The sequence below is a fragment of the Bos indicus genome, chromosome 22, assembly GCF_029378745.1.
Source record: "Bos indicus isolate NIAB-ARS_2022 breed Sahiwal x Tharparkar chromosome 22, NIAB-ARS_B.indTharparkar_mat_pri_1.0, whole genome shotgun sequence".
NCBI classification, from domain to species: domain Eukaryota; kingdom Metazoa; phylum Chordata; class Mammalia; order Artiodactyla; family Bovidae; genus Bos; species Bos indicus.
The window spans coordinates 11,353,606-11,376,714 of NC_091781.1; the positions used below are offsets into that span (position 1 = coordinate 11,353,606).

Consider the following 23,109-nt stretch of genomic DNA (forward strand, 5'->3'; position numbering starts at 1 on the left):
CTGCTGGGGCTCCAGGGCTCTGGGACACACATGCACACACATGTACACACACACACATGTACACACACACACAACACACATACATTCATGTACACACACGCACGTGTGCTTTACAGGGATTTTTCTGGTATCCAGGTAGAGAGACCACAGTACTTATTTTGACGATTTTTATAAAAACCCTCAGCCCAGGGCCCAGCCGGAGGATGGAGAGAGGGCTGCAGTGTGGCTCCTAACGGAAGTGAGGGCAGCACCAGGCACTGGGCCAGCACCTGGGCTGCCGAGAGGCAGCAGCAGACAGGAGGCTGGAGCCGAAGGCGGCACGGGGCTGCCGGCTCTGAGCGAGGGGCTGGGACAGCTCCCATCGGGTCTGCTCAGGGCAGCCCTCACCAGAACCCCCGAGCCTAGTCCTGGAGGGCCACCTTCACAAAGAGGGTGGCAGACGGGTGCTGGTCCCCGTTCTTGGAGAGGAGGTGGATGTGTCGGTATCCTGGCGGGCGAATGGGTGGGGAGGGATGCACCAGGAGAGTTCTGTTCACTCCAGGAGGATACTTCGAGGGACAGCCAGCCCCCACCCAAGAAATGCCTCCCATCCCACCCGGCCGCCCGAGTCGTTCCCCTTCCTCACAGACACTCACCCTGCTTGAGGCTTTTCAAGGGGATGGTGCTCTGGCCAATGAAGTCGTTCTTGGAGGAGGCATCGTAGTCCTCCACCACAAAGCGCACAAGGGCAAGCTCAGGCACAGCCACCTCAAACTCCAACTCTGTGTCCCACCACGGATTGAAACCTAGCGGGTGCAAGCACCGTGTCAACAGCACAGACATCAGCTCCGGGAGCCAGGCTCAGCCCAGGCCCAGCACGTACCGTTATTGGTGACCACAGCGGTCTGGCGGCTGGCCACGTCCCGGCTCACGCCATGGATCTCCACTGTCACCTTGGGGTCCACGATTGAATTCTTATTCTTGTTGACTTTTGGCAGCTGCTGCCCTGAGATGACCTGAGGAGAGGCAAGGGATAATTAAGCGTTCAGGATGGTAGCGAGGGGGAAGGGAGGCCCAGGGCACCTGTCCCCACTGTGGCTGGCCATACCCTGACATTGAGTCGTTTCGGAGTCCACCAGGGCCCGTGGGCCAGGGCACGGGAGTTGAAGGTAGAGTTGGGGTCTCGCAGGAAGGCAGGCTTCAGCACGTACCCACAGGCCCCATTGTCCAGGAAGCGGCCCTGGTACACATCCATCTCTGACCCAGGAGTCTGGAAGTTCAGGGCCACTGCAGGCAGGACAGAGTAGTCACAGGCTGTGTGTGTGTGTGTGTGTGTGTGTGTGTGTGTGTGTGTGTTGGGGGTGTCTCGGGTCCCAGAGCCCAGCTGGCTTGGGGCACACTGGGGCCCAGAGTCACATAGTGAGATAGAATCAGGGTCCAGGATCACTCCAATGCCTACTGCCCTCCTGCTGCCCTAACTGACCCACTACACCAACCTTACATTACATTTCTGGGGCCAGAATTCAAAGGACAAGTGCGCTAATGATGAAATTTCAGAGGCTGTATTTGCTCACGGGAGATTATATCCAAACTGTGATTACCAGCTCTGAAGCCAAATCTGTGAATCTGGCTCTGCCTGGGTCCCCAGAGTCCCCTGGCCCTCCAGACAGAAACCCTCACCCAGGGCTCCTCCAAGCCCCAGCCAGCCCATACCGATCTGGCAGCCCCCATTCCACATCTCCACGGGGCTGTAGTTGGAAGAGTCCGTTCTCCACCCAGCGGGGTAGATCCTGCTCAGGTGATTCACGTTGTGGCGGACAAAGCTGTTTCCTGAGGAAGGGTATGAGTTGGTCAGAAGCAGAGGCCTTCTGGGTGAGCCCAAGCACCTCACTAACATCATGGAGTGCCGGCTCTGGGAGATGTCTGGAGGGGTGGGAGCTAGTCCTGGCCCTGGCCAGCTCAGATGGTCAGACAGATGGGCAGCAATCTAGGGGGTGGGGAGGCAGGGCCAGGTTCACCTGATTCTTGGAGCAGTCGGAGGGCGCGGTTCTCAGAGAAGGATGACATCTCATAGAAAGCCTGTCCAGAGGTGCCAGAGCTGGGGAAGCCCCGAAAGTGGACACTCTTGCAGTAAATGACCATGTCGGAGAGTTCCTTCGCTAGCCTGAGCTTGTCCTCCTGGGGGCCATGGGGAGGCCCAGGTTAGATTCAGAGATTAGGGCAGGTGGGCACTGAGAGAGCCAGAAACCCAGACAGAGACAGAGAGAGGGGGCAGAGGGTCTGAGTGACAGCCACAGAGCACTCAGACAAGGCGAACATCCCACAAGGCGATGGAGGGTGATGATGGAGGAAGGCCCCAGGGCTGCTCCCGCACCCCCACAGCTCCCCCTCGAACCTTGGACTTGTGCTGCACTTGGCTCCTCACCGCCTCGTCCTCCATCTCAGCAGCCTCATCCTCGTCTGACACCACAGTGGCCTCTGGGCCACCTTCTCCTCCAGGCGGGAAGAGCCCCCCAAGCTTCTTCCCCTTCAGCAAGATCTTCCCCCTCAGTTGCTAAGGATGGAGGGGGCAGCTGATCAAGATTCAGCTGGCCTCCCGGCCAGTCCCCTGCCCTCTCCTCTGGGCACCGGGTCCCCGTGGGGCACCTCAGGGGAAGGCAGGCTGGTGACGACCCCGTCCAATGGCCGATCCAACAGCATGGGCCCCAGGAGGGTGCGCAGGTGTCGCGCCATCACACGCTGCTGTTCCAGGCTGCAGTGGTTCTCCAAGGACAGGATGACGGGGTAGGGGGATGCCTGGAGGCCCAGGGGTAGATTAAGAGGGGTGGGTGGCCCCAGAGTATCTTCCTCCTCACCCCCAGGGGCACGCCCACCTTGAAGGCGTAGTCCCGGATGGCCCTGACCACGTCGCAGAAGAGGATCTTGGAGGTGAAGGTGTAGCCATGATAGATGATCGGCTCCTGGTTGGGCCCATCCCAGCAGTCGAGCTCCAGGCAGCGGCAGCCTTTGCACAGCGCCCTGCAGGTGGGGTGTGGGCTAGGCCCTTGGTCCCGCCCCGGTCAAGCCCGGCCCCGCCCCGCCACGCCACGCCACGCCACGCCCCACCCCGCCCCGTCACGCCCAAGTTGCCCTGCCCCACCGGATGTAGGCTTCTGTGCTGCTGGGACCCGTGAGCTGGTCTTCCAGCAGGTAGGTGTTGTGCGAGGACGACACCAGGTAGTGGCTGAGCGGCTGGTCCATGTCCTGGTAGACGCGCCGGTGCGCCAGGTCGAAGGCGCTGCCGTCAGCCGAGAGCAGGTACATAAGAAAGCCGTCCTTGGTCATCTGACGCTGCGCCTTGGCTGGAAGGCGGAGGCGGGAGGGCGACTGCAGGTCAGAGCGCCCTGGGAGCAGGGCCCCCACAGCCCCGCCTCCCATCCTGAGCTGGTGCTCGCGTATCTCTTGGAAAGGGGGTAAGTTTGAGTCTCTTGACCAGACCGTGACTATACCCCAGCATGGGGCTCTGTCTCCTTCTCTTCTGTCCCAGACTCGGTGAGGCCCCCCGAGGGCAGGACTTCATCACCTCCTTCTCCAGGACTGGGCCCCCATCTGACGTCTTAAAGCGTTGTGCCCAGCATGGGCTGGGAAATATCGCCCAGGGGCCCTGGAAATGGCTGAGGCGTCCCCTGCCCTCCAGCTCCCTACTCGGGCTGCCGTCTCCCCAGGGGTCTTCCCGCAGTGTGGGGCCCAGAACTGCAGTTCACAGGCCCTCACCCGTCTCACTGGGTTCGTAGCGCTCAATGAGGGAGAGAGCCAGTGCAGGCCCCGCCTCCTCCTCCCGCTGCTGGTGCTGCAAGAAGGTCACCAACTGATCCACCGACAGGGTCTCCTTGGAGCCCGTGGCCTCCTCGAAGGTGCGGTCGATCTCCTTCCTCTGGGTCAGTATCTTGTAGAAGGTCTCTATCTCCTCATCCTCCAGGGAGTCTGTCTGAGAGTGGTCACATTCCTGCAGAGCCAGGACGCCAGGTAGGCAGGGCTCAGAGCAGGTCCCAAGCTGTGTTCCAGACACTGCCAGGCAGACCCAGCCCTCGCTTCCTGCCTCACCTTGAAGATCTTTCGGGCATAGCTGTCGTCCACCTGGATGTTGAGCTCCTTCAGAAAGTTTTGTAGCTCTTTGAAGCTCATCTTGTTGTCCTTGTTTTTGTCAGCTTTTCGCAAGCAGGAATGAATCCAGCTGGGCAAGAAGTAAGGACAGAACCCCAGGAGCCGTGGTACCCCCCAGGTCCCAGCCAGAGGCATGGTTCAAGCTCACGGTCAACTCCCAGGCCCAGGTGGACTGAGGGCCCCTATAGACACTGCTCCCCACAGGCCTGGCTGTTGGCACATCTGCATTTCAGGGGTAAGACCTGGTAGCCTCTTTGGAGGAAATATGACATCCAATGAAAGAGTCTTTTTCCTACTTTCTGGCTTTGAACCCAGAAAAATTTGAAATTTGAAATTTTTAAATTTTAAAAAATGTTAATTTTCTCACTCTAAAAGGTTCATTACAGACAGTTGAGAAAATGAAGAAAAGTAAACAAAGGCCCCACAGTTCTATCAGCCAGGGGTATCTACTGTTAACATTTCAAGGTATGTCCTTTTGCTTTTCAACATACAATTATTACTCAACTTGACTAAAGCCTTTAAGGCTTTTTTAGTAGGAAACAGCAGATTTCAAGCCACTGATCAAAGGTGGGGACATCACATGCAAAAACAAAGCCTGGATCATGGTGTCATGATTGCGGTGCATTGGTCTCCACTTCTTTCCCTCTATCTCTCCCATCAGCCTTGAACTTGAGTACTATAGAAGGAGAGGCTCCATACTACATTCCACAGAAAACAGAGAGCTCATTATAGAACAAGAAAATGGGAACTCATGAGCACAATGAAAACATGATAGCAGGTTTTGGGAAGAAATCAGAAAGGAAACCGCAAGATAAATCACGCCATATCAACATTTTTAAAATTCTGAGGATCAAATAAAGAAAAAACAAAGTCATCTATCTGACAGACTGGAGGAAGCATTTGCAGCAAAGTTTTTGAATTAATTAAAAAGAAAAGAGTATGATGACCCTAAAAACTAAATGAGAAAGGGATGTAAACCAAACTTTTACAAACATTGATAGTAATCAAAGATACTAACAGTTTGGAAATAAGATGCAATTTCTTAGATGATAAAATCAGCAACTTAAAGGTATATTCCCAGTGCAAGTAAGGGTGAGGTGAAATGTACACTCTCATCCATCAGCTGGACAAAGTAAACTGGAACAACCCTTAGGAAGGTAATGTAGAGATATCAACCTGTTACACCAGTTGACTCAGTAATTCCACTTCTAGCAGTCCATTGGTAAGGAAGCACTTCTGAATACTGAAAGGTTTTATGAACACAGTCCTTTGCAGTGTTATTTATAGAGGTAAAAGAATAAAAACAAATGAAACGTCTGACAGTAAAAGAATGGATCACTAATTTATAGTACATCCACTCAGTGGAACAGTACACAGTCATTAAAGCCGAGACTTTTCGCTTCCATGCATTGGAGAAGGAAATGGCAACCCACTCCAGTGTTCTTGCCTGGAGAATCCCAAGGACGGGGGAGCCTGGTGGGCTGCCGTCTATGGGGTCGCACAGAGTCGGACACGACTGAAGCGACTTAGCAGCAGCATACTAACACAGGGAACTAATTATGACATAATGGTACATAAAAAATGATACAAATATATTAATCTTCATTATTTTTGGCAAATGCACCACTAGACAAAATGAAATGCATCAAGAAAAGATTAAAGGGAGAACTCAAATGTCAGTAGTTTCTGGAGGAGGCAGGTTTTCTGGGCCTTAAAGCTTCATTCTAACATACCCATATAGTTAAATTTGTATTTATATATATAAGTATGTTTTATGTAAATATATGTATACATTTACATAAAAAAAAATTATGGTAGAATTCCAGGTTAAAAAAAATACAAGTTCACAGTGGTCCACCCAAGCATAAGGTCCCAGTGCTGATTGCTCTTCAGCAGGCTGGAATGGCTTTAAGACCTCAAGATTTAGGCAGCAGAAGCCTGCAGAGGGCATGAGATTGTCCAAGCACAAGCCTGTGCAAAAGGAGTGACTGTCAGAAAAGTGCCATAGAACTGGGCTGTTAGGAAAGCTCAAAATTGGGCTTCCGTGTGCCTCAGTGGTGAAGAATCTGCCTGCCAATGCAGGAGACACAGGTTTAATCCCTGGTCTGGGAAGATCCCACATGCCTCAGAGCAACTCAGCCTGTGCGCCCCAATTATTGAGCCTGTGCTCTAGAGCCCAGGAACCACAACTATTGAGTCTGGAAACCTAGGGCCTGTGCTCAGCAACAAGAGAAGCCACTGCAATGAGAACCTGCACATTGCAACTAGAGAAAAGCCCAGGCAGCAATAAAGACCCAGCACAACCAAAAATAAATAAATAGATAAAATTATTTATTAAAAAAAAAAAGCTCAAAGTCAGGCAGACAAAGCCTTGAGAAAAACACTTAAAAGCCCCTGAAATGCTGAAAAGCATACAATTAAAGGGAATCTACAGAGTTCAAAATGTGTCCCCCAAAGGAGCTGGATATACACTAGCAATGAGTAAAGTAATCAGAAAATGAGATTAAGAAAATAATTCCTTATAGTAGCATCAAAATGAATAAAAATACAAATTCTTTTAATGCATATCGTATACTCTGAAAGTCACAAAACACTGTTGATAGAAATTAAAGATCTAAATAAATGGAAAGATACCCCGTATTAGCAGATCAGAAAGAAGACTTGATACTGTTAAATGAGGAATACTCTCCAAATTAATCTACGGATTCAACACAATACCTGTCACAGTCATGCTGGCTACTTTGCAGAAACTTACAACCCCATCCTCAAATTCGTATGGAAATTCAAGGGGCCTAAAACAGTCAAAGCATTCTTGAAAAAAATAAATTTGGAAGACTCACACTTCAGGATTTCAAAGGTTCCTACAAAGTTACAGTAACTAAAACGTTGTGGTGTTGGTGCAAGAATAGACATTTAGATAAATGGAATTTAGGTAAATGGAACAGAGGACTTCCCCAGTGGCCCAGTGGTTAGAACTCCACGCTTCCACTGCAGGGGTTACGGATTCAGATCCCTGGTTGTCCCCCTGTGTAGCGTGGCCAAAAAAAAAAGGACAAATGGAATAGAGAGTCATGCAGTAAACCCTCATATTTATGGTCAATTGATATTTGACAGGGGTATAAAGATAATTCAATGAGGAAAGAATAGTCTTTTCAACAACTGTATGTCTACATGCAAAAGAAATATGAAGTTGGATCTCTCATATCACACCATACACAGAATTTACAGAAACGAACTCAGAGTGCACCAGAGACCTAAATGCAAGTGCTAAAACTATAAGAAAAAATATGAGTAAATGTTTGTGTCTTTGAGTTAGGCCAAGCCTTCTTGCTGGTAAGTTGCTTCAGTCGTGTCCGACTCTATGCGACCCCATAGACGGCAGCCCACTAGGCTCCCTCGTCCCTGGGATTCTCCAGGCAAGAACACTGGAGTGAGTTTCCATTTCCTTCTCCAATGCATGAAAGTGAAAAGTGAAAGTGAAGTCGCTCAGTCGTGTCCGACTCTTCGCGACCCCATGGACTGCAGCCTACCAGGCTCCTCTGCCCATGGGATTATGACAACAAAAAACACAGGCAAGAAAAGCAAAAGGTAAATGTGTTAGAGCTCACCGAAACAAAAAATTCTGTGCTTCAGAGAAACCCACCAAAATAAGAACAGAACCCACAGAATGGGAGAAATTAATTGCAAAGCATATATCTGGTAAGAGACTTGTGTTTATAATATTAAGAAAAAACTCTCACAACTAAATAATAGGAAGGTAACGCAATTAAAAAATGGGCCAGAGATCTGAATAAACATATCTCCAGAGGAGATGTACAAAAGCACATAAAAATGGTCAATATCATTAATTATAAGGGAAATGCAAATCAAAACCACAGTAAGATACTTATTTTAAAAAGAAAATAACCAGAGTTGGTAAGGATGTGGAGAAATCGGAAGCCTTGAGTGCTGTTGGGGAGACGTAAAGTGGTGCTCGCCATGGCAAACAGTAGAGTGGTTCCTCAAAAAGCTGAAAATAGGATTACCAGATGATCTCACAGTTCCACTTCTGGGTATGTACCCCAAAGAATTGAAAACAAGGTCTCAGATACTTGTACACTCATGTTCATAGCAGCATTATTCACAATAGACAAAAAGTGGAAGCAACCCAAGTGTCCAGTAGTGGGCGAATGAAGTGTGGTGCATACATACAATGGAATATTGTTCATATTAAAAGGATGGAAATTCTAACATATGTGACAACATGGAAGAAACTTGAAGACATTGTGCTAAGTGAAATAAGCCAATGGCAAAATGACAAATACTGTATGAGTCCACTTATATGAGGAACCTAGAGTAAGCAAGTTCATAGAGACAGAAAGTACAGTAGCAGTTGCCAAAGGCTGGGGGAGGCTGGAATGCGGAGCTACTGTTCAATGGGTACAGAGTTTCAGTTTTACAAGATGAAGAGTTCTGGAGGTGGCTGAACTACAGTGTGAATGTACTTAACACTACTGAACTGTTCACCTAAAAATGCTTAAAACAGCGAATTTTATGCATATATTACCATAATTTAAAATTAAATAGGTCCATTAAAAAGAACAACAAATGGGCAAAGGATCTGTTGAATAGCTATTTCTCCAAAGAGATATACAAATGTCCAGTAACCACATGTAAAGATGTTCAACCCATTAGCTATCAAGGAAATGCAAATCAAAACCACAGTGAAATGCTACTTCAAACCCACAGGATAGCTGTCATAAAAAAGGGCAGATAACAAGGATTAGTGAAGACGTGAAAAGTCAGAACCCTCATACACTGCTGGTGGGAGTATAAATTTCCTCTCTGGAAAATAGGTAGTTGTTCAGAAGTCTAAATATATAGTTACCACAAGACTCAGAAATTCTAGGTATGTATCCAAGAGAAATGAGAATGTATGTCCACATAAAAACTTACCACGAATGTTCAGAGCAGCATTATTCAGAGAAGCAGAAACCCAAATGGCCATCACCTGCTGGTTGGATAAATAAAATGTGGAATAGCCAGAAAATGGAATATTATTAGGCACACAGAATAAAGTACCGATACAGGCTATGACGCGTACAAACCCTGTTGTTTAGCCGCTAAGTTGTGTCCGACTCTTGGCAACCCCATGGACTATATAAGCCCACTAGGCTCCTCTGTCCATGGGATTTTCCAGGCAAGAATACTGAAGTGGGTTGCCATTTTCTCCTCCAGAGGATCTAAATTCCCGACCCAGTGACTGAACCCATGTCTCCCGCGTTGGCAGGCAGATTTTTTTTACCGCTGAGCCACCAGTGTGTCTCCATAACATTATGCTAAGTGAAAGAAGCCTTCACAAAAGACTGTAGAATTCCATTTATATAATACGTCCAGAAAGACAAAGTATCAATAGATTGGTGAGACAGGAAGTAGATTAGTGGTTGTCTAGGCCGTGGGGGCTGTGGGGAAATGGGAACTGCTAAAGAGTATGGGTTTCTTTTTAGAATGATGAGGATATTCTAAAATTCATTGGCTGATGTGTTGCATAACTGTGAATACACTAAAAAGCATGGATTTGTACACTTCTGGTGGATGATTTACATGGTAAGTGAATTATATCTCAATAAAGCTGTCATAAAAAAAAGAGTTGGTACTGGTTCCACCCTAATCCTATATACCCGAAGCCTGACCTCTTTGAACCATAGACTAGGGCATTGTTGTGTACCTAGATTTTGAAGTGAATTTGTTTCTAGCCCCCTGGCTGGCCTGCATACCAGGCCTGGGAGAACTTGATCACTCCCCAAAGAATGGCACAGGGGATAGAGGTAAGTGGGAGTGGACCATGGCCTCCCGAACTCCCAGAGAGAGAAAAAAAAATGCAGTAACTCTAGGAAACATTAAAATGTCTAAGTCTAGGGGACTTCCCTGGTGGTTCAGTGGTTAAGAGTCAGCCTCCAATGCAGGGGGTTCAGGTTCCATCCCTGGTCAGGGAACTGCCCACATGCTGAACAGTACGGCCAAAAAAAAAAAATCTTTAATAGATAAAATTAAAAAAGAAAAAGAAAACTAAGACTTTTTAAAAAAGATACATAATATTTTTTTTAAGTCTAAGATTAGGTCTCCCATTGAAGCAGGCAGCTCCCCTCAGCCTCCCCAGTCTCCCAGCTCTATGCTGGTTATAGCGAGGGGACGAGGGACATCACGGAGCTGCACTGCTGTTTGGCCCTTGGGTCAGAGTAGACAAAAGAGGGCCCAAGTACCTTCCCTGCTTCCCCCAATTGTGTTCTCTCAATGTGATGTATTTGGAGACAGAGCCTTGAGAGACTTAGGTAAGACCATGAGTGGGGCCCTTGTGATGGGATTAGTGCCCACGTAAGAAGAGACACCAGAGATCTTGCTCACTCTCTCTTCCCGCTTTCCCCCCACATCCCGCCCCCCGCCCCCAACATTTTAAGACAGAAGATAGCCATCTACAAGCCAGGAAGAGAGCTCCCACCAGAACCCGACCCTGCTTGGCCCCTGATCTTGGATTTCCAGCCTCTAGAACTGTGAGCAAATTAATTTCTGTTGTTTAAGCCACCCAGTCTATGGTATGTTGGCCCAAGCCAGGTGTCTTCCATACCGAGGCTGCCCTGGGGATAAGCATAGCCAGTAGCCGCAGGCTGGGTCTGGGTCCACTGCCCCCAAAAGGATACTGTCGCAGCTTCTGCTGCTGGTCCATGGAGCCCGAGTGGTGGATGATCTTGCCCAGGCCCTGCACCCAGTGCTGGGCATCGGCTGGTGATGGGGCAATGAGGTCTAGAGTATTGCGCTGGTCCTTGAAGACTATGGAGAAGCAGCGATTCTCAGGCACATCCCGAGCAAACTTCTCCAGGCCCTCTGTGCGGTGCCCCATCCGCACCTCCTGGATGTCCTCGATGGAGACTGCGGGAAGGGGGTGGGGGCAGAGAGAGAGCTGTGAGGGGCAGGAGGATGGTCAGAGTGGGGACAGAAAGAGGCTGACATGGAGGAGGAAAGGGGGACACAGCTGCAGCAGGCAGAGTGGAAATGCCCAGGGAGAGGGAGGTTGACTTTAGGGCGGGAAGGGCTCCTATGGTCCCAGGCCCCCTGTTTCTGTGCTGGGAGGAAGTGGGGCCCCTGGGAGAGGATCGGGGCAGGGCAGGGCTCTCAGTGACTGGAAGAGGCCACTCTGGAGCTTGGGGCCTGTGACGGAGGTATGGCCACATGCTTTCCTGGTGTACTTGACTTTGGGCCCTTTCCCTCCCTCCAAGACAGCCATGAGAGCCTCCAGGCTCTTCTGACCACTCAGGAGCCTGGAGCCACACTCAGTCAGCCCTGGCCCTGGGGTTTGGAGACAGAGGTCCACTGACAGGGAAAAGTGCTTGTGTCGGGAGCAGCCAGGGCCTTGCCTGCATGCATCTATGGGTCCTGATCTCAGGGAGCCCCTTGGGAGGGCTGGTGCTCCAGGATCCCAAGAGGTAGACTGGAGGGTGCCCCTGGGGGTCTGAGACCATGTCATTCTATCCTTGGGGACAGCAGGGGGCCCTCCTGGGGCAGCCCAGCTTTCCTAGCTTCCAGGAGCAGCGAGGCCCTGCTTGCCCCACTTCAACCCCAGGGTGCCTCCTGACCTGGCTGTGAGCCACTCCCTACAGCTGGGCTCGTGCTGGGCCTCCCATCATCTGGAGCCAGGTTCTGCCCCTGCCCCAACCCCATCCCAAGCCATCCACATCCACCTTCCCTGGGTCGAGACCAGCTCTGGCCAACAGCCTGCCTGTCCTTCCTGGTGAGTGCCCAAGGGCCTCCAGGTCACCTGCAGGCCCCATGTGTGAGGTGTGAGACACACAGACCCTGGGCTGTCTGGGGTGCAGGGGATATTCCTGTTTAATCCCTCCCTGCACCTTCCCCAGCCCTGCCAGGCCCCACACTGGCTGCAGCTGCCCCAGACTGGGAGTGAAAACAGGAAGCCAGGGTGGTGGGGGCCAGCTCCCCACCCACTCCAGAGAGAAAGTCCAGATGCCTTCCTGACTGATAACCCTTGCCTGTCTGCGGTAACCAAAGCGGAGGGAGGCTAGTGGGGTCGGGATCAGGGAGGTAGTGGAGACTTGGGGAGCAGGAAGCAGAGACACAGCACTGGGAGACTGCCCCCCGTCCGCTGCTCCTGGCCTCAGTTTCCCCGGGGGTGGAGCGCAGGCTCACTGCTCACCAGGAGGAGGGAAGCAGATGACAGGCATGCCCAGCCCAGAGCTGTCTCTGTGTCTTGGACACTCCTCACCTGAGCACTCCTGATGCCCAACCCCCAGGCTATCGCCCCTGTGGCCCTCCCTGTCAGGATTAAGGCCCTTCACTCACAGCCCTTCTGCGTTCGTATCCCTGCACCTCTGCTCATGCTGGGTCTCTGGGCTGGGAGCTCCCTTCTGCCCTTCTGCCCATAGCTGTCCTGGTACAAGGTCCCCATCTCACCGGCCCAGGTCTAGCAATGCCCAGATCTCCTACTCCTCCATCTGTCCCCTGCCCACCCCCGCCAAGTGCTTGGCACACACTGGGAACCATGCACATGTCCTGGCTGGTGGATGGGCTTCCGGGAGTCCCCAGGGCTCGAAGAGTACGATGCCCCGTTCCCACGGTGCCGCCGACTGCCAGCATCTAACAGGAAACCCTGTATCAGGGCCGAGGTCTGTGAAGGAGCCTGGCTGGAGCCACAGACAGAGGCAAGGGCTGGGTCACTCCTGTCTTATGTGACCGACATGTGTGCAGTGTCATTTTCTGAGAGCCCTTCTGGCTCCATCCCCTCCGACCCTGCCCTCCCCTGCTCAGACCTCCCACGGCCCACAGCTCCCAGGACCCAGCCAGGCTCCCTCCATCGGACCCTGCTGCGGGCCTGCAGGCCACACCTTCTCAGGATTCTGTCCAGTGTCCTGGGGCCTGGCAGACCCTCCCTTTCCTCCTCCCACCTGAGCCTCTGTCTGGTCTCATTCCCCAGAGACCTGCTTAGTGGGCTCACCCAGCCTGCATCCCCTCCATAGCCAAGGGCAGGTGATTGGGTGATGAATTTCCAGGGACTTGGACTGCGAGAGAACAACAGCTGCAGTGATCTTTCCATACTACCAGCCACATATGGCTATTCACATATAAATTAGTTCAAATTCAGTGAAATTAGGGATTCAGCTCCTTAAGCACAGTAGCCATGGTTCAAGTGCTCGAGGGCCACAGGTGGCTAGTAGCTGACATATTGGACAGCACAGCTATAGAACATGTCCATTATCATAGAAAGTTCTTTTGGATAGCTTTGGTCTAAACTTTTCCCACCAAGTAAAGGTGCAGAGGGAACCTCTCATTTTGCAAAATGTTTGGGGCGTTCTGTGTTGGCAGAGCTGCAGAGCTTGCTTCCTAAGACCTTGCAGGAGGCACTCTCCATCTTCAGGCTTGAGCTCTGAATTCCTAGACCTTTTCTGAAGCTTCCAGAAAGCCCTCAGGCCCACAGCCTCACCAACCAAGGCCTCTCTATGCAAGTCCCAGCCTGCTCCACCCCAACCTGCCTGTCCTGGCTCCAGCCCAGGGAGGAGCTGCCTCCTGTGGCCCCACCTCTCATCCTGTCCACCAATACCCGGAAGGGCCTTATCTGCCCTTGGACTTTGGGCCTTACCACACCTGAGTCCTGATCCATCCGCCCAACTTCCCTCCTTCCCACAAATGTCTGGGTGGATACCTGTGCGCGCTGGTAACATTGTTCGTTCCCTCCTTACTTGGGAGCCTGACTTTTCCCGTCTGTGGCCATGGCTGTGTATCCCCACTTCGAAAAAGCGTGAGCATCTCCATCTGTGGTCCACGACTGCCCTCTCTAGCCCAGACTAGGCCTCAGTTTCCCTATCAGTGATCTAACTGACTCCCTTCTCCGAGCCTGGCCGCCTCAGATCCCCCATACCTGATATCCTGGTTGCATGACTGACCGCTGCCCCGCCAGGCCAGGCCTCAGTTTCCCTACCTTTGGTTGTGGTTCACGATTGACCTTCAGCCCCACCCCTCCCCCAGCCAGTGTCAGTTTCCCCATCAGAGCGCAGGAGCAGCACCCTGCCCCTCCCCACTCATGATACTCATGGTGCTCTGGGAGCACTCACACAGCTGGGATTCCGGGGTCCTCATGACCTTGCGGGACTCCTGCCAGATGGTCTTGCAGTCCTCCTGCAGCTTGTAGAAGCGTTCTCTCCGCCATGAGTTGGACTTCACCTTCAAGAGTTGGCCGCCCTTCAGCAGTGCCTGTAGGTCCTTGTCATCCTGTAGGCCTGGGGGGCAGAGCTGGTAAGATGCCACCTCCTCTAGGGTACCTGCTGCTCCAGCCCCATGCTGGCTCCTTTTTCACCAGCCTCATCCTCAGCGCTCTATTCACTTCTTCCACCACCCTTGCTCCAACCTAATTCAGGAGCCCCGCCTTCAGGCATCTCTGACTCCAGCTGAGGCTGTGCAAACCTTAGGATACCCACCTGTTCAAGGCCACACTTTATATGTAATGCCCTGCAACCCACAGCTGAATGGACAAAGAACACCTGGGGGACCAGACCCCTAGAAAATGGCCTGGCTCCAAAAGACTTGGTAGGCTCCTCACTATCACACCTAGGGGTCAGAGTGACCTGAAGGAAGGTAGGACCAAAGATCAGGCAGAGCAGAAAAGAAGAGGGGTAAACACAGGCAGAAATGGATCCCAGAGCACCATGAGTATCATGAGCCCAACAGCCTCCCTAGTCTAATGGCTCTGGAATCGTGTATTGGGTCCAGGAGAGGCCTGCTGAGATGCCTCATCCCTCCCTGTCCACCCCATCTCTGAGTGGCCTGGGTCTGGGACCTCTCAGGGTAGAGTAGCCCAAAGGCATAGTGCAGGCCTTTCCGAGGCTGAGGCAGCACCTGGCCCAAGGCCCCGAAGTAGAGGAACCCTAACTGCCTGGCCCCCTCCCACCCGGCTCCTTTCAGAGATGCAGGCTGGCCTGGGGGGTGGGCTCCCACAGAGACAGTGTCCTTCGTCCCACCAGACCCAAGCAGGAGACACCAAAGGGGCACCAGGCCTGGTTTCATAGCATCCCTCATCCCAAGCAGACCCTGTGCCAACTGTGATCAAAGAGGGACCCCACACCACCATAATGACCCATCAGTGTAACTAACGGTGAAATGCACATCTCAAGCCTATCACCCAAGCCACATGGAGCCCAGCAGCCAGCACTGTTCAGAGCCAAGAGACCACCTCACCTCCCTTCTGTCCCCCAAGTGAAAACTCTGTGGCTTTTCAGCAGTCTTTATCCTGCTCGAGCAGAGTGGAGGCTTCAGAAGCCGTGCGTGTCTAGTGTGAGGGGCCTGTGCCTAGGCCTACAGGCTTTTCTTGTCTCAACCCAGATCCCCAGCCCCAGATAGGTTCTCCCACTTTATCCATGACCCCACTTCCTACACCCCAGCCAGCCTGCTCCAGATGCACACAGAGGCCTCAGCCTCTATCCCTCCCTAGTCACCCTCCTCCAGTGGGAACATAGCCCCATGCTAACACTTCCCCCTCCACGATTTTAGGCAACTTCCTTCCCTCTCTGAACCTCTATTCCGCCATCAGCACTGGGTGATGTCTGATGTGACCTTCCCTCACCTTTGTTCCAAGTCTCTCCACCCCCCGCCTTAGTGTCAGCAGTTCCCCTTCAGCCCCAGGGGAGACCCAGTGGAGGAGAAGGCTCCTACAGAATGTCCTCAACTGGTGGCTATGTCTGGGGGGGCTCAAGAGAGAGAACAGAGACAAGGTTGTTTCCACTGCCTTCCAGAGGAAAGAGCTGCCTCAGCCTCAGCTCAGCTGGGGGATCCCACTGTCCCTCCTGAGGCTGAGGTCAGCTGAGAGGGACATCCCCTTGCCCTCTGCTTGCACTCCCCTCCCCTCACCCCCGCCCAACTGGGGCATCTGGGGGTGCACACACATAGCACAGATGGGAGTGGGGGCACAGGGTCGGAAGCCTGTGGGAGCTCCACCCTCCAGTTCTGGAAAACACCGTGAGCAGACGACACATTCATCCTGTCCTGGAGCCAGACTGTGGCCCTGTCGGCGGTCAGGCAGAGATAAGTCCCTTGGCTGCCTACATGGCTTCCGGAACACAGACCTTGGTCCCAAAGGGGGTCTTGATAATAGTGACCCTCCAGGCTGCTGGGAAACCTAAGCAGATACCTCCTTCTCTGAGCTTCATTTGAGGCCCTTTTGTTTCTGAGGCCTTTGGTCTGCCCCCGGCCCTTGCTCCCGTAGCAGCCAGAAGGTCCATAGGCACCCCTTCATCCAGCCCCACTCACTCAGCTATACAGCATCTTCTCCTGTGGGAAGGTGGCAAAGAGGGGCCTCTGAGCTCAGGGACTCCTGGGTTGACCTTGCAGCCTCATCAGTCTGCCCAGGCTAGTGGCACACAATGAGGTGGCTGTATGGGGAGTGCAGAGAGGCTGCAGTGCTCATAGGGGTGTATGATGCCAAGAGCCCTGCCCATGTACCTAGGGTGATGCCTGATGAAGACAGACTGAGTCTGGGATGCAAAGCAGTGCACAGCTACACAGATATAGCCACACACACAGTCACACAGTCCACCATACTCATCATACACTGCCATACACAACCAGGAAGAGACAATGGGCCACACACAGTGACACACATTGTTACATGGAGTCACACACAGCCAAACAAGGTACCGTGCCGGAACATCATCATTGTCATAATAACAGTAGCCACCGTAATAATAGTTCACATTTCAATAAGATCCTGTTCTTAGCACATGTATTTAATCACCCCAACAACCCTATGAGGAAGGCAATACTGTTCCCATTTTACAGATGATGAAACTGAGGGTCAAGGAAGTTACACGGTGGAGTTGGGACTCAGAAGCCTGCCCACAGCATCAGTGCTAGGAAATGTTACCTTATGCAGCCACCACCTGTGCACGCTGCCACAAAGAGCAACAGCAGAAAATCTATAGAACACACACCCCATAACACAGATGACAGAATCATCTGGGTCACCCACTGTCACATCTGTCTCCCACAGTCAAACATGGTGTGCAGCATCACACATCACACACTGTCACACTGGTGCCATTTGATTACACAGCATTGCATATCCTCATTGCTGCACAGTGGTCCCAAGTACCATAGAAGTGACAGAATTACCACTAGGCGTGTAAGCAAGATGGTTTGAGAGTGGCAAGGGGCAGGGTAACCATTCCCCCCAGTACATGGCAACCCTGCAAAAACAGCCCCACTGCGAGTCATACACTCACAGAAGTACTAAACAGGTCCAGGCTCCAAGACACACAGTCTGCGTCCTGCCCCAGCTGCCTTTCCAGCCTCCCCTGATCTCGGGGCCCCTGAATCCCTTACCCAGCCTCTGCCCATTGAGCGCTGCCACCTTGCGGCTCTGTTCCTGCAAGTAGAGCTCTCTGGAGCGGCTCAGTCTCCGGCTCGGCCTCCGGACCCCAAAGCACTGCATGACGTTCCGAAGTGACCCTGCGGCCCAGCAAACCTGGCCCAGGACAGTGTGGCGTCCAGAAGGCAGCCGCGGCCCTAGGGTGGGAACCACCTCCTCGGAGGGGAGGGGGCGGAGACCTGGAGTAGGTGCAGAGACCGGGAGTAGGTAGGCGGGGCTAGAACCAGTGGGGGCGGGGTCTGGAAGGATGGGTGGGGCCTTGAGTCTAGAGGCGGAGCGATACAGAAATCAGCACTGACGGGGCGGAGCCATATCCTAGAAGGCAGGGCCAGTTCCAGAGGGGTAGAACGGATGCCTCCGGGAGATGAAGGGAGAGTGGAATCAAGACGGGGAGCGAAGGGGCCGGAGCTCAGAAGGCGGGACGCTCCGAAGGAGGAGCCGGGGCCAGGAGGCGGAGTGGAACAAATCCATAACCCAGGAAGCAGATCAGTGGCGAAAGTCGAGTCCAGAAAGCGGATTGGGGCGGAGCCAGAGCCAAAGAGGCGGGGAGCGGGAGGAGCCAGGTCTGGGAGGCGATGTGGGGCAGAGTCAGACTCTGGAAGACGGCGGGGGGCGGAGCCAGAGTCCAGGGGACGAGCCGGGGGAGGGTACAGCGATGGAAAGCATGGCCGTTTGGGGGCAGGGAGGGCGGTACCTCGACTTTGGAGGCAGTGTTGGGGCGGAGTCCGACCAGGGGGCGGAGACTGAGCCGGGAATCCTAAACACTCAGCGGGAGACCTGGCGGAGAACCAGAGGGCTGGGCGAGATTGAGCCGAGGAGGGAAGCCCGGCCCGGCGGCGGCCTGGGCTGCAGGGTCTAGCGGACAGCCGGGTGGGGCCAGGCCAGGCAGAGTTGAGGATGGAGCTCGGCCGGACACCGGAGCCCGCCAAATATTTTACCTCAGTCACTCAACGAATCCATTGTGACTGAGTGGGCCGTTGCTTCACATGTGAATCCCAAGTAGGCCTGTTTCCTTCTGAGGGAGTTTCTCTACCTGAGTGGAATAATCTCCAAGATGCCAAATGCGAATGGAATTCTTGAAAAAATGCCGATCTTAAAAATGAATCCATTAACACAGGTTTGCTTTGATAAATAGGTGAGGACTCCAACTCTATACGAAACTGTGCTGCCAGTGTGCTCGGTACAGTGGGATCTTTCATGTAAGTTACCACCCCACTTTCATTCACCCAGCAATTATTTATTGAGCCCCTCCTGTGTGCCAAGGTCAGGACATCACCCAGAGGCCTGACTCACTCCTCTCTTTTACTCGCTGCCTCTGAATAGTTCCTTCATTTGCCTCACTGCAGCTCCAGTCACCAGCACTGACAGTGAGTCACTCGCAAAGCCAGTTATTAGTACAGACAAGCATGGCAATAATAATGATAAACTGAAGTGCAGAGTGACTTGCCTAAGGTCTCACCTTGGAGAATAATAAAGCATGGGAACGTGTGTTAGTGAAGGTGAGCTGGAATATGGGCACAGACAAGTTGTTCTTCATTTGCAGTGAAGGGAGCTGAGGGTAAGGGGAAGCCTCTGTTTTAGAGAAACCACACAATGGTTTTTAACCAGAGGGCTAAGGACTCCTCGAGGACCTATGGATAGAACCACATCTCAATATAAATTGCTTCCTTCGAATTCTTATGTATTTTACTTTATACATTTAAAAACTTGATCCTGAAAAGGGGTCCACAGGCTTCATCTGACTGCTAAAGTGGTCCATGGCACAAAAAAGTTAAAATCAGTGTGGATCAGTGTGTTTCTGTGTTGTGTGGGCCTGGAATCCCAGGACAGACAAGCTGGAAACAATCAAGGTGGGTAGGGGGTTGCATAGGGGACAAAGGCAGTTAAGGGAGGTAATTTGGGGTGATGAGCTAGAAGCAGCAGGGCCTCCAGGGGAGCAGCTTTGGATTGCAGGGTTTGTGCCAGCTCCGCAGGAAGGGCTGGGCAGTCAGGCACTTGAGAGGCAGGTCTCAGACAGGATGGGCCAGGGCTGCCAAGCCCATGCCACAAGACTGAGAGGTGCTGACTGAGACTCCGCACAGTTCCCTCTCCAGGCAAGATACTAGGGCTGCCTAGAAACAGACTCCTGGAGAAGGGAATGGGAACCCACTCCAGTATTCTTGCCTGGAGAATTCCATGGACAGAGGAGCCTGGTGGGCTACAGTCCATGGGGTCACAAAGAGTTGGACAGGACTGAGTGACTAAGCACACACACACACACACACACACACACACACACACACACAGAGAAAGAGACTGGACAAAGGCACAGAGGCCACAGAGGCTGGAGGCTGGAGCCCATCCCAACATGATCTGAAGCTGCAGCTGTGTCAGAAGCCACCAGAGGGCTTACAGGATGCCTGAGTGTGAAGTAGGCACGGAGGAGGTGGCAGTCTGCAGGATAGACAGCACCAGCTAAGGGACTATTAGAGAGAAAGAGATGTCTCTACTGTGATCCTCTGAGCTGCCCAGCCTCCCTGCCAGTCTGGAGGAGCACTAAGGATACCTCTGTCCTGAGGGGAGAAGAGGGGGCACTGGAAAAAGCAGGGAACCCATGACCCAGCTGGAAGAGTTTGCCTTGAGAGGGTAACAGCTCTGGGCACTGAGCAAGGTCTCTCTGGGCCATGGGGCCCAGGTCTGAGCCAACCAGGAAACGTGAGACAGACTGGGCAGTGGCTGAAAGGAACATCTGAGTCTTCCCTGAGTTCCAGGGGGTCTCTAGTGGACAGCTGGAGGGCTCTGCCTTTCCCCTTCCCATCTATTACCTCCACTGCCAGCACAGAAATCATGGTCTAGATGGATAGTTTAGACTATCCATGATTTAGATGGGTAGGTGGTGGGCACTAACGTCTCAGACTCCAGGGGTACTAGAAAACAGAGGGAGATGGACTTAAGCAGTGATTGGAGTGAGAGAGGCAGGTTTGCTGAGCTGGCACATGACCTAGGGGGCTGGAGTGCAAAGCCCTCTAAGAGTGGGTAAGCCCCCAGGCTGGCGCAAAGAGATGCCAGGTGCAGGTTGGGGACCCCTTCAGCTAAGAGACCCCCTCAGTCCCTGCAGTCCGGAGCCCACGGCTGCTCTCTCTCCTGGAGAGACTGCGATAGGACAAGGAGCTGGTCCAAACTGTTCCCCGGTCTTTCGGAAGAGACAGAGCTCGGCTGGACAAAGCTGAGAGCCACAGGCAGTTAGAGTGGAGACACGAGCCTGTCTGGCCAGGAGGGTGCGCAAATGGGGGCTATTGGGCTGCTCCTCCCAGCCCGGGCATCGCTGACCCTGATTTCTGCGCTGGGCAGTTACTGCGGCACGGCCACATCTCACTTCGCACACCTCCTCGCCCTACTCCTCCCAGCCCGCAACACTCACGCGCCCGGACGCGGTCCAGGCACGCCTGTGCTCTGGGGAGCCTCTCCCGGCGGCCCGGACAGGGCGGAGAGAACTTGATTATTCGTGGATGCCGGTTCCTTCCCTGCTCGGCCCCTGCGAGTGCAGCAGACCCTGGAGCCTAGCCTTCCGTGACCAGGATAAGGGAGGGGGGTCGACCCCAAGGCGGCGGGGCCGGGGGTCGTCTTTAGGGAAGTCTTCAGACTCGCACACCCGTTTTCTCCCCACCGGCCGAGTCTGCGGGACAAGCCTGGAAACGCCCAGGGTCGCGCCCGGCAGTCGGGTCGAGATTTCCTCAATGCGACAAAAGGGCCGAGGGGCGGGCCCGGGGCGGGGCGGAGGGCGGCCGAAGGAGCAGGGGGTCCCCCGCCCTGGGCCGGGGACGGGTTTTCGCAGGGTCGACCCAGGAGGGGACGCCCCCCCTCCCCGCGAGAAGGCCGAGCACTCACCGTGCAGGGTCAGGAAGTCCCGGCCCGAGTCCATGCCCGACGGACGGCGTGGCGGGAGGGGTGCGCCGCGGGACACTCGTCCGCGGCGACAGCGCGGCGGCCTCGGGTCCGAGCGGAGTGTGGTGGAGGGACCCGAATGGACTGCGGGGGGCAGGAGGCCGGAGGTGGGCCCGGGACTCCGCTCCGCCCCCCGCCCGCCCGCGCCCCCGCCCCCTGGGCCCTCCAACCCGCGCCTCTCCCCGCCCCTCCTGGGGTTTGGCTGGGAGGACAGAGGTGGGGGCCTGGAAGCCCGGCCATCCCTGGCCCAGGCCTGTGGGCGCGTCCCAGACAGAAATAGCCAGATCCCTCTGGCTTCCTCCGCCGCCGCCACCCACAGGCCGCGGGCCCTGTCATTAGCTCGGGCGGCCGGGCCCCACGCCCTGCCTGTGGGCGCTTCGCCGGGTTACAGTGATGCGCCAAAGAATCTGCGTCCTCCTGGGCCCGGGACCGCGTAACATTCGACGCCCAGCCAGGCTGGTGCAGAAGGCAGCCTTGGAGTCCAGGCGTCCAGCCGCGGCTCCCCGGATGTCTGCTTTCTCTTCTGCAGAATGAGAAGTTAGAAGGTCCTCAGAGTTAGAAGGTCCTCAGAGAGGCATGCCTGGATCTAGTCTGGAGAAGGGTCCCCTTCCCTCTCTCTGGGAAGTTTCTAACCCTAGAAGTGCCTTTGGCGGGGGCTGGGGCAGAAGCCACAAAACTTAGAGTAGTTGCAGAAAACTCTCCTTTGAGCCCCTCACACCCCAAACGCCTGGCGATCTGTACAACAAAGTGGGGGACAGAATCTAGGACATCTCCAAGGTTCCTTTTTTGGGTGGCATCCCAAGAGACTGTCTGGACAAGTGGTACCCTTGCCCCTACTCCCACAGTCAACTCTTGCAGTCCTGACACACTTTTTATAAGTACCCAGAGACCCCCAGAAGTCCCAGAATCCTGCTGCCCACCAACTTTTGGGAAAGGCCTTGAGAGAGCCCTCAGAAGACCTTTCAGGATGGGGGCGGTGATGGTGCTGAGCCCACCAGTGAATCCCCCAGGCTTCCTGGGCTGATGAAGCCAACAGTGAGAGTCTGGCAGAACCAGATGGACCCCAGCCCCTCCCACTCCCAGCAGAGGCAGGTCTGGGTGGCCTTGAATACCTCAGGAACGGATGTCAGCCAGCGAGAGGCCAAGTCTTCCCATCCTGATGACTGAGGCTGGGTCAGGACTTTGGAGAGCCCCCTCTGTCTTCCCGCCTCTCCTGCACGGAGAAGGCTAGCCCTTAATCCAGCCCTCTCCCCAAGTGGCCTGCCCTCAGGCCTGTCCAAGCCCTCCTTGCTTTCCCTTCTGCTCAACAACAAGCAAGTCCACACAAGGCCTCCCTTTGGAGCTCCAGCCTGGGGTCAGGGAGGCTGAGGGGTCCTTCTCTGTCCTCACTCTCTCCTCCAGGCCAGGATGCCTGCCTCCGGACCTGCCCTCTGGGGGTCTCCACTGGCCCTGGGGCGAGTCCTGGGACCTCTGACATCCCCAGAGGCCTGCAAGCCCCTCTGCTCAGCATTGGGCCTCCCCCAAGCCCTGCTCTTCCCAGGTAGCCACACCACAAAACTTAACACCAGCAGTTGGCTCGGCTTCATCTTAAGCATCATTCCTATTTATTCATGTCACTTCCCAGCTCTGAGCCCCAAGCCTGAAACCAGGGCATGACCTGT

The 23,109-nt window shown here is 53.8% G+C and overlaps 1 protein-coding gene across 2 annotated transcripts; it reads right to left on the bottom strand.

Moving 5' to 3' along the window:
• Nucleotides 1–153: 153 nt before the first annotated feature.
• Nucleotides 154–21,565, bottom strand: PLCD1 (phospholipase C delta 1). 2 transcript variants are annotated; one of them, XM_019984998.2, is made up of 15 exons: nt 21,392–21,565; nt 14,220–14,384; nt 10,800–11,028; nt 4,063–4,192; nt 3,733–3,964; nt 3,119–3,320; nt 2,853–2,997; nt 2,626–2,775; nt 2,375–2,533; nt 1,998–2,157; nt 1,693–1,809; nt 1,088–1,266; nt 863–995; nt 636–785; nt 154–487 (listed from the first exon to the last, which is right to left on the bottom strand). In XM_019984998.2, exons 1-15 carry the CDS (start codon nt 21,423–21,425, stop codon nt 402–404), a joined length of 2,271 nt encoding a protein of 756 aa, XP_019840557.1. In that variant the 5' UTR covers nt 21,426–21,565; the 3' UTR covers nt 154–401. The 2 variants fall into 2 exon arrangements, with proteins under 2 accessions (XP_019840557.1, XP_019840556.1); XM_019984997.2 differs by lacking the exon at nt 21,392–21,565 and adding an exon at nt 17,479–17,706.
• Nucleotides 21,566–23,109: the final 1,544 nt, after the last annotated feature.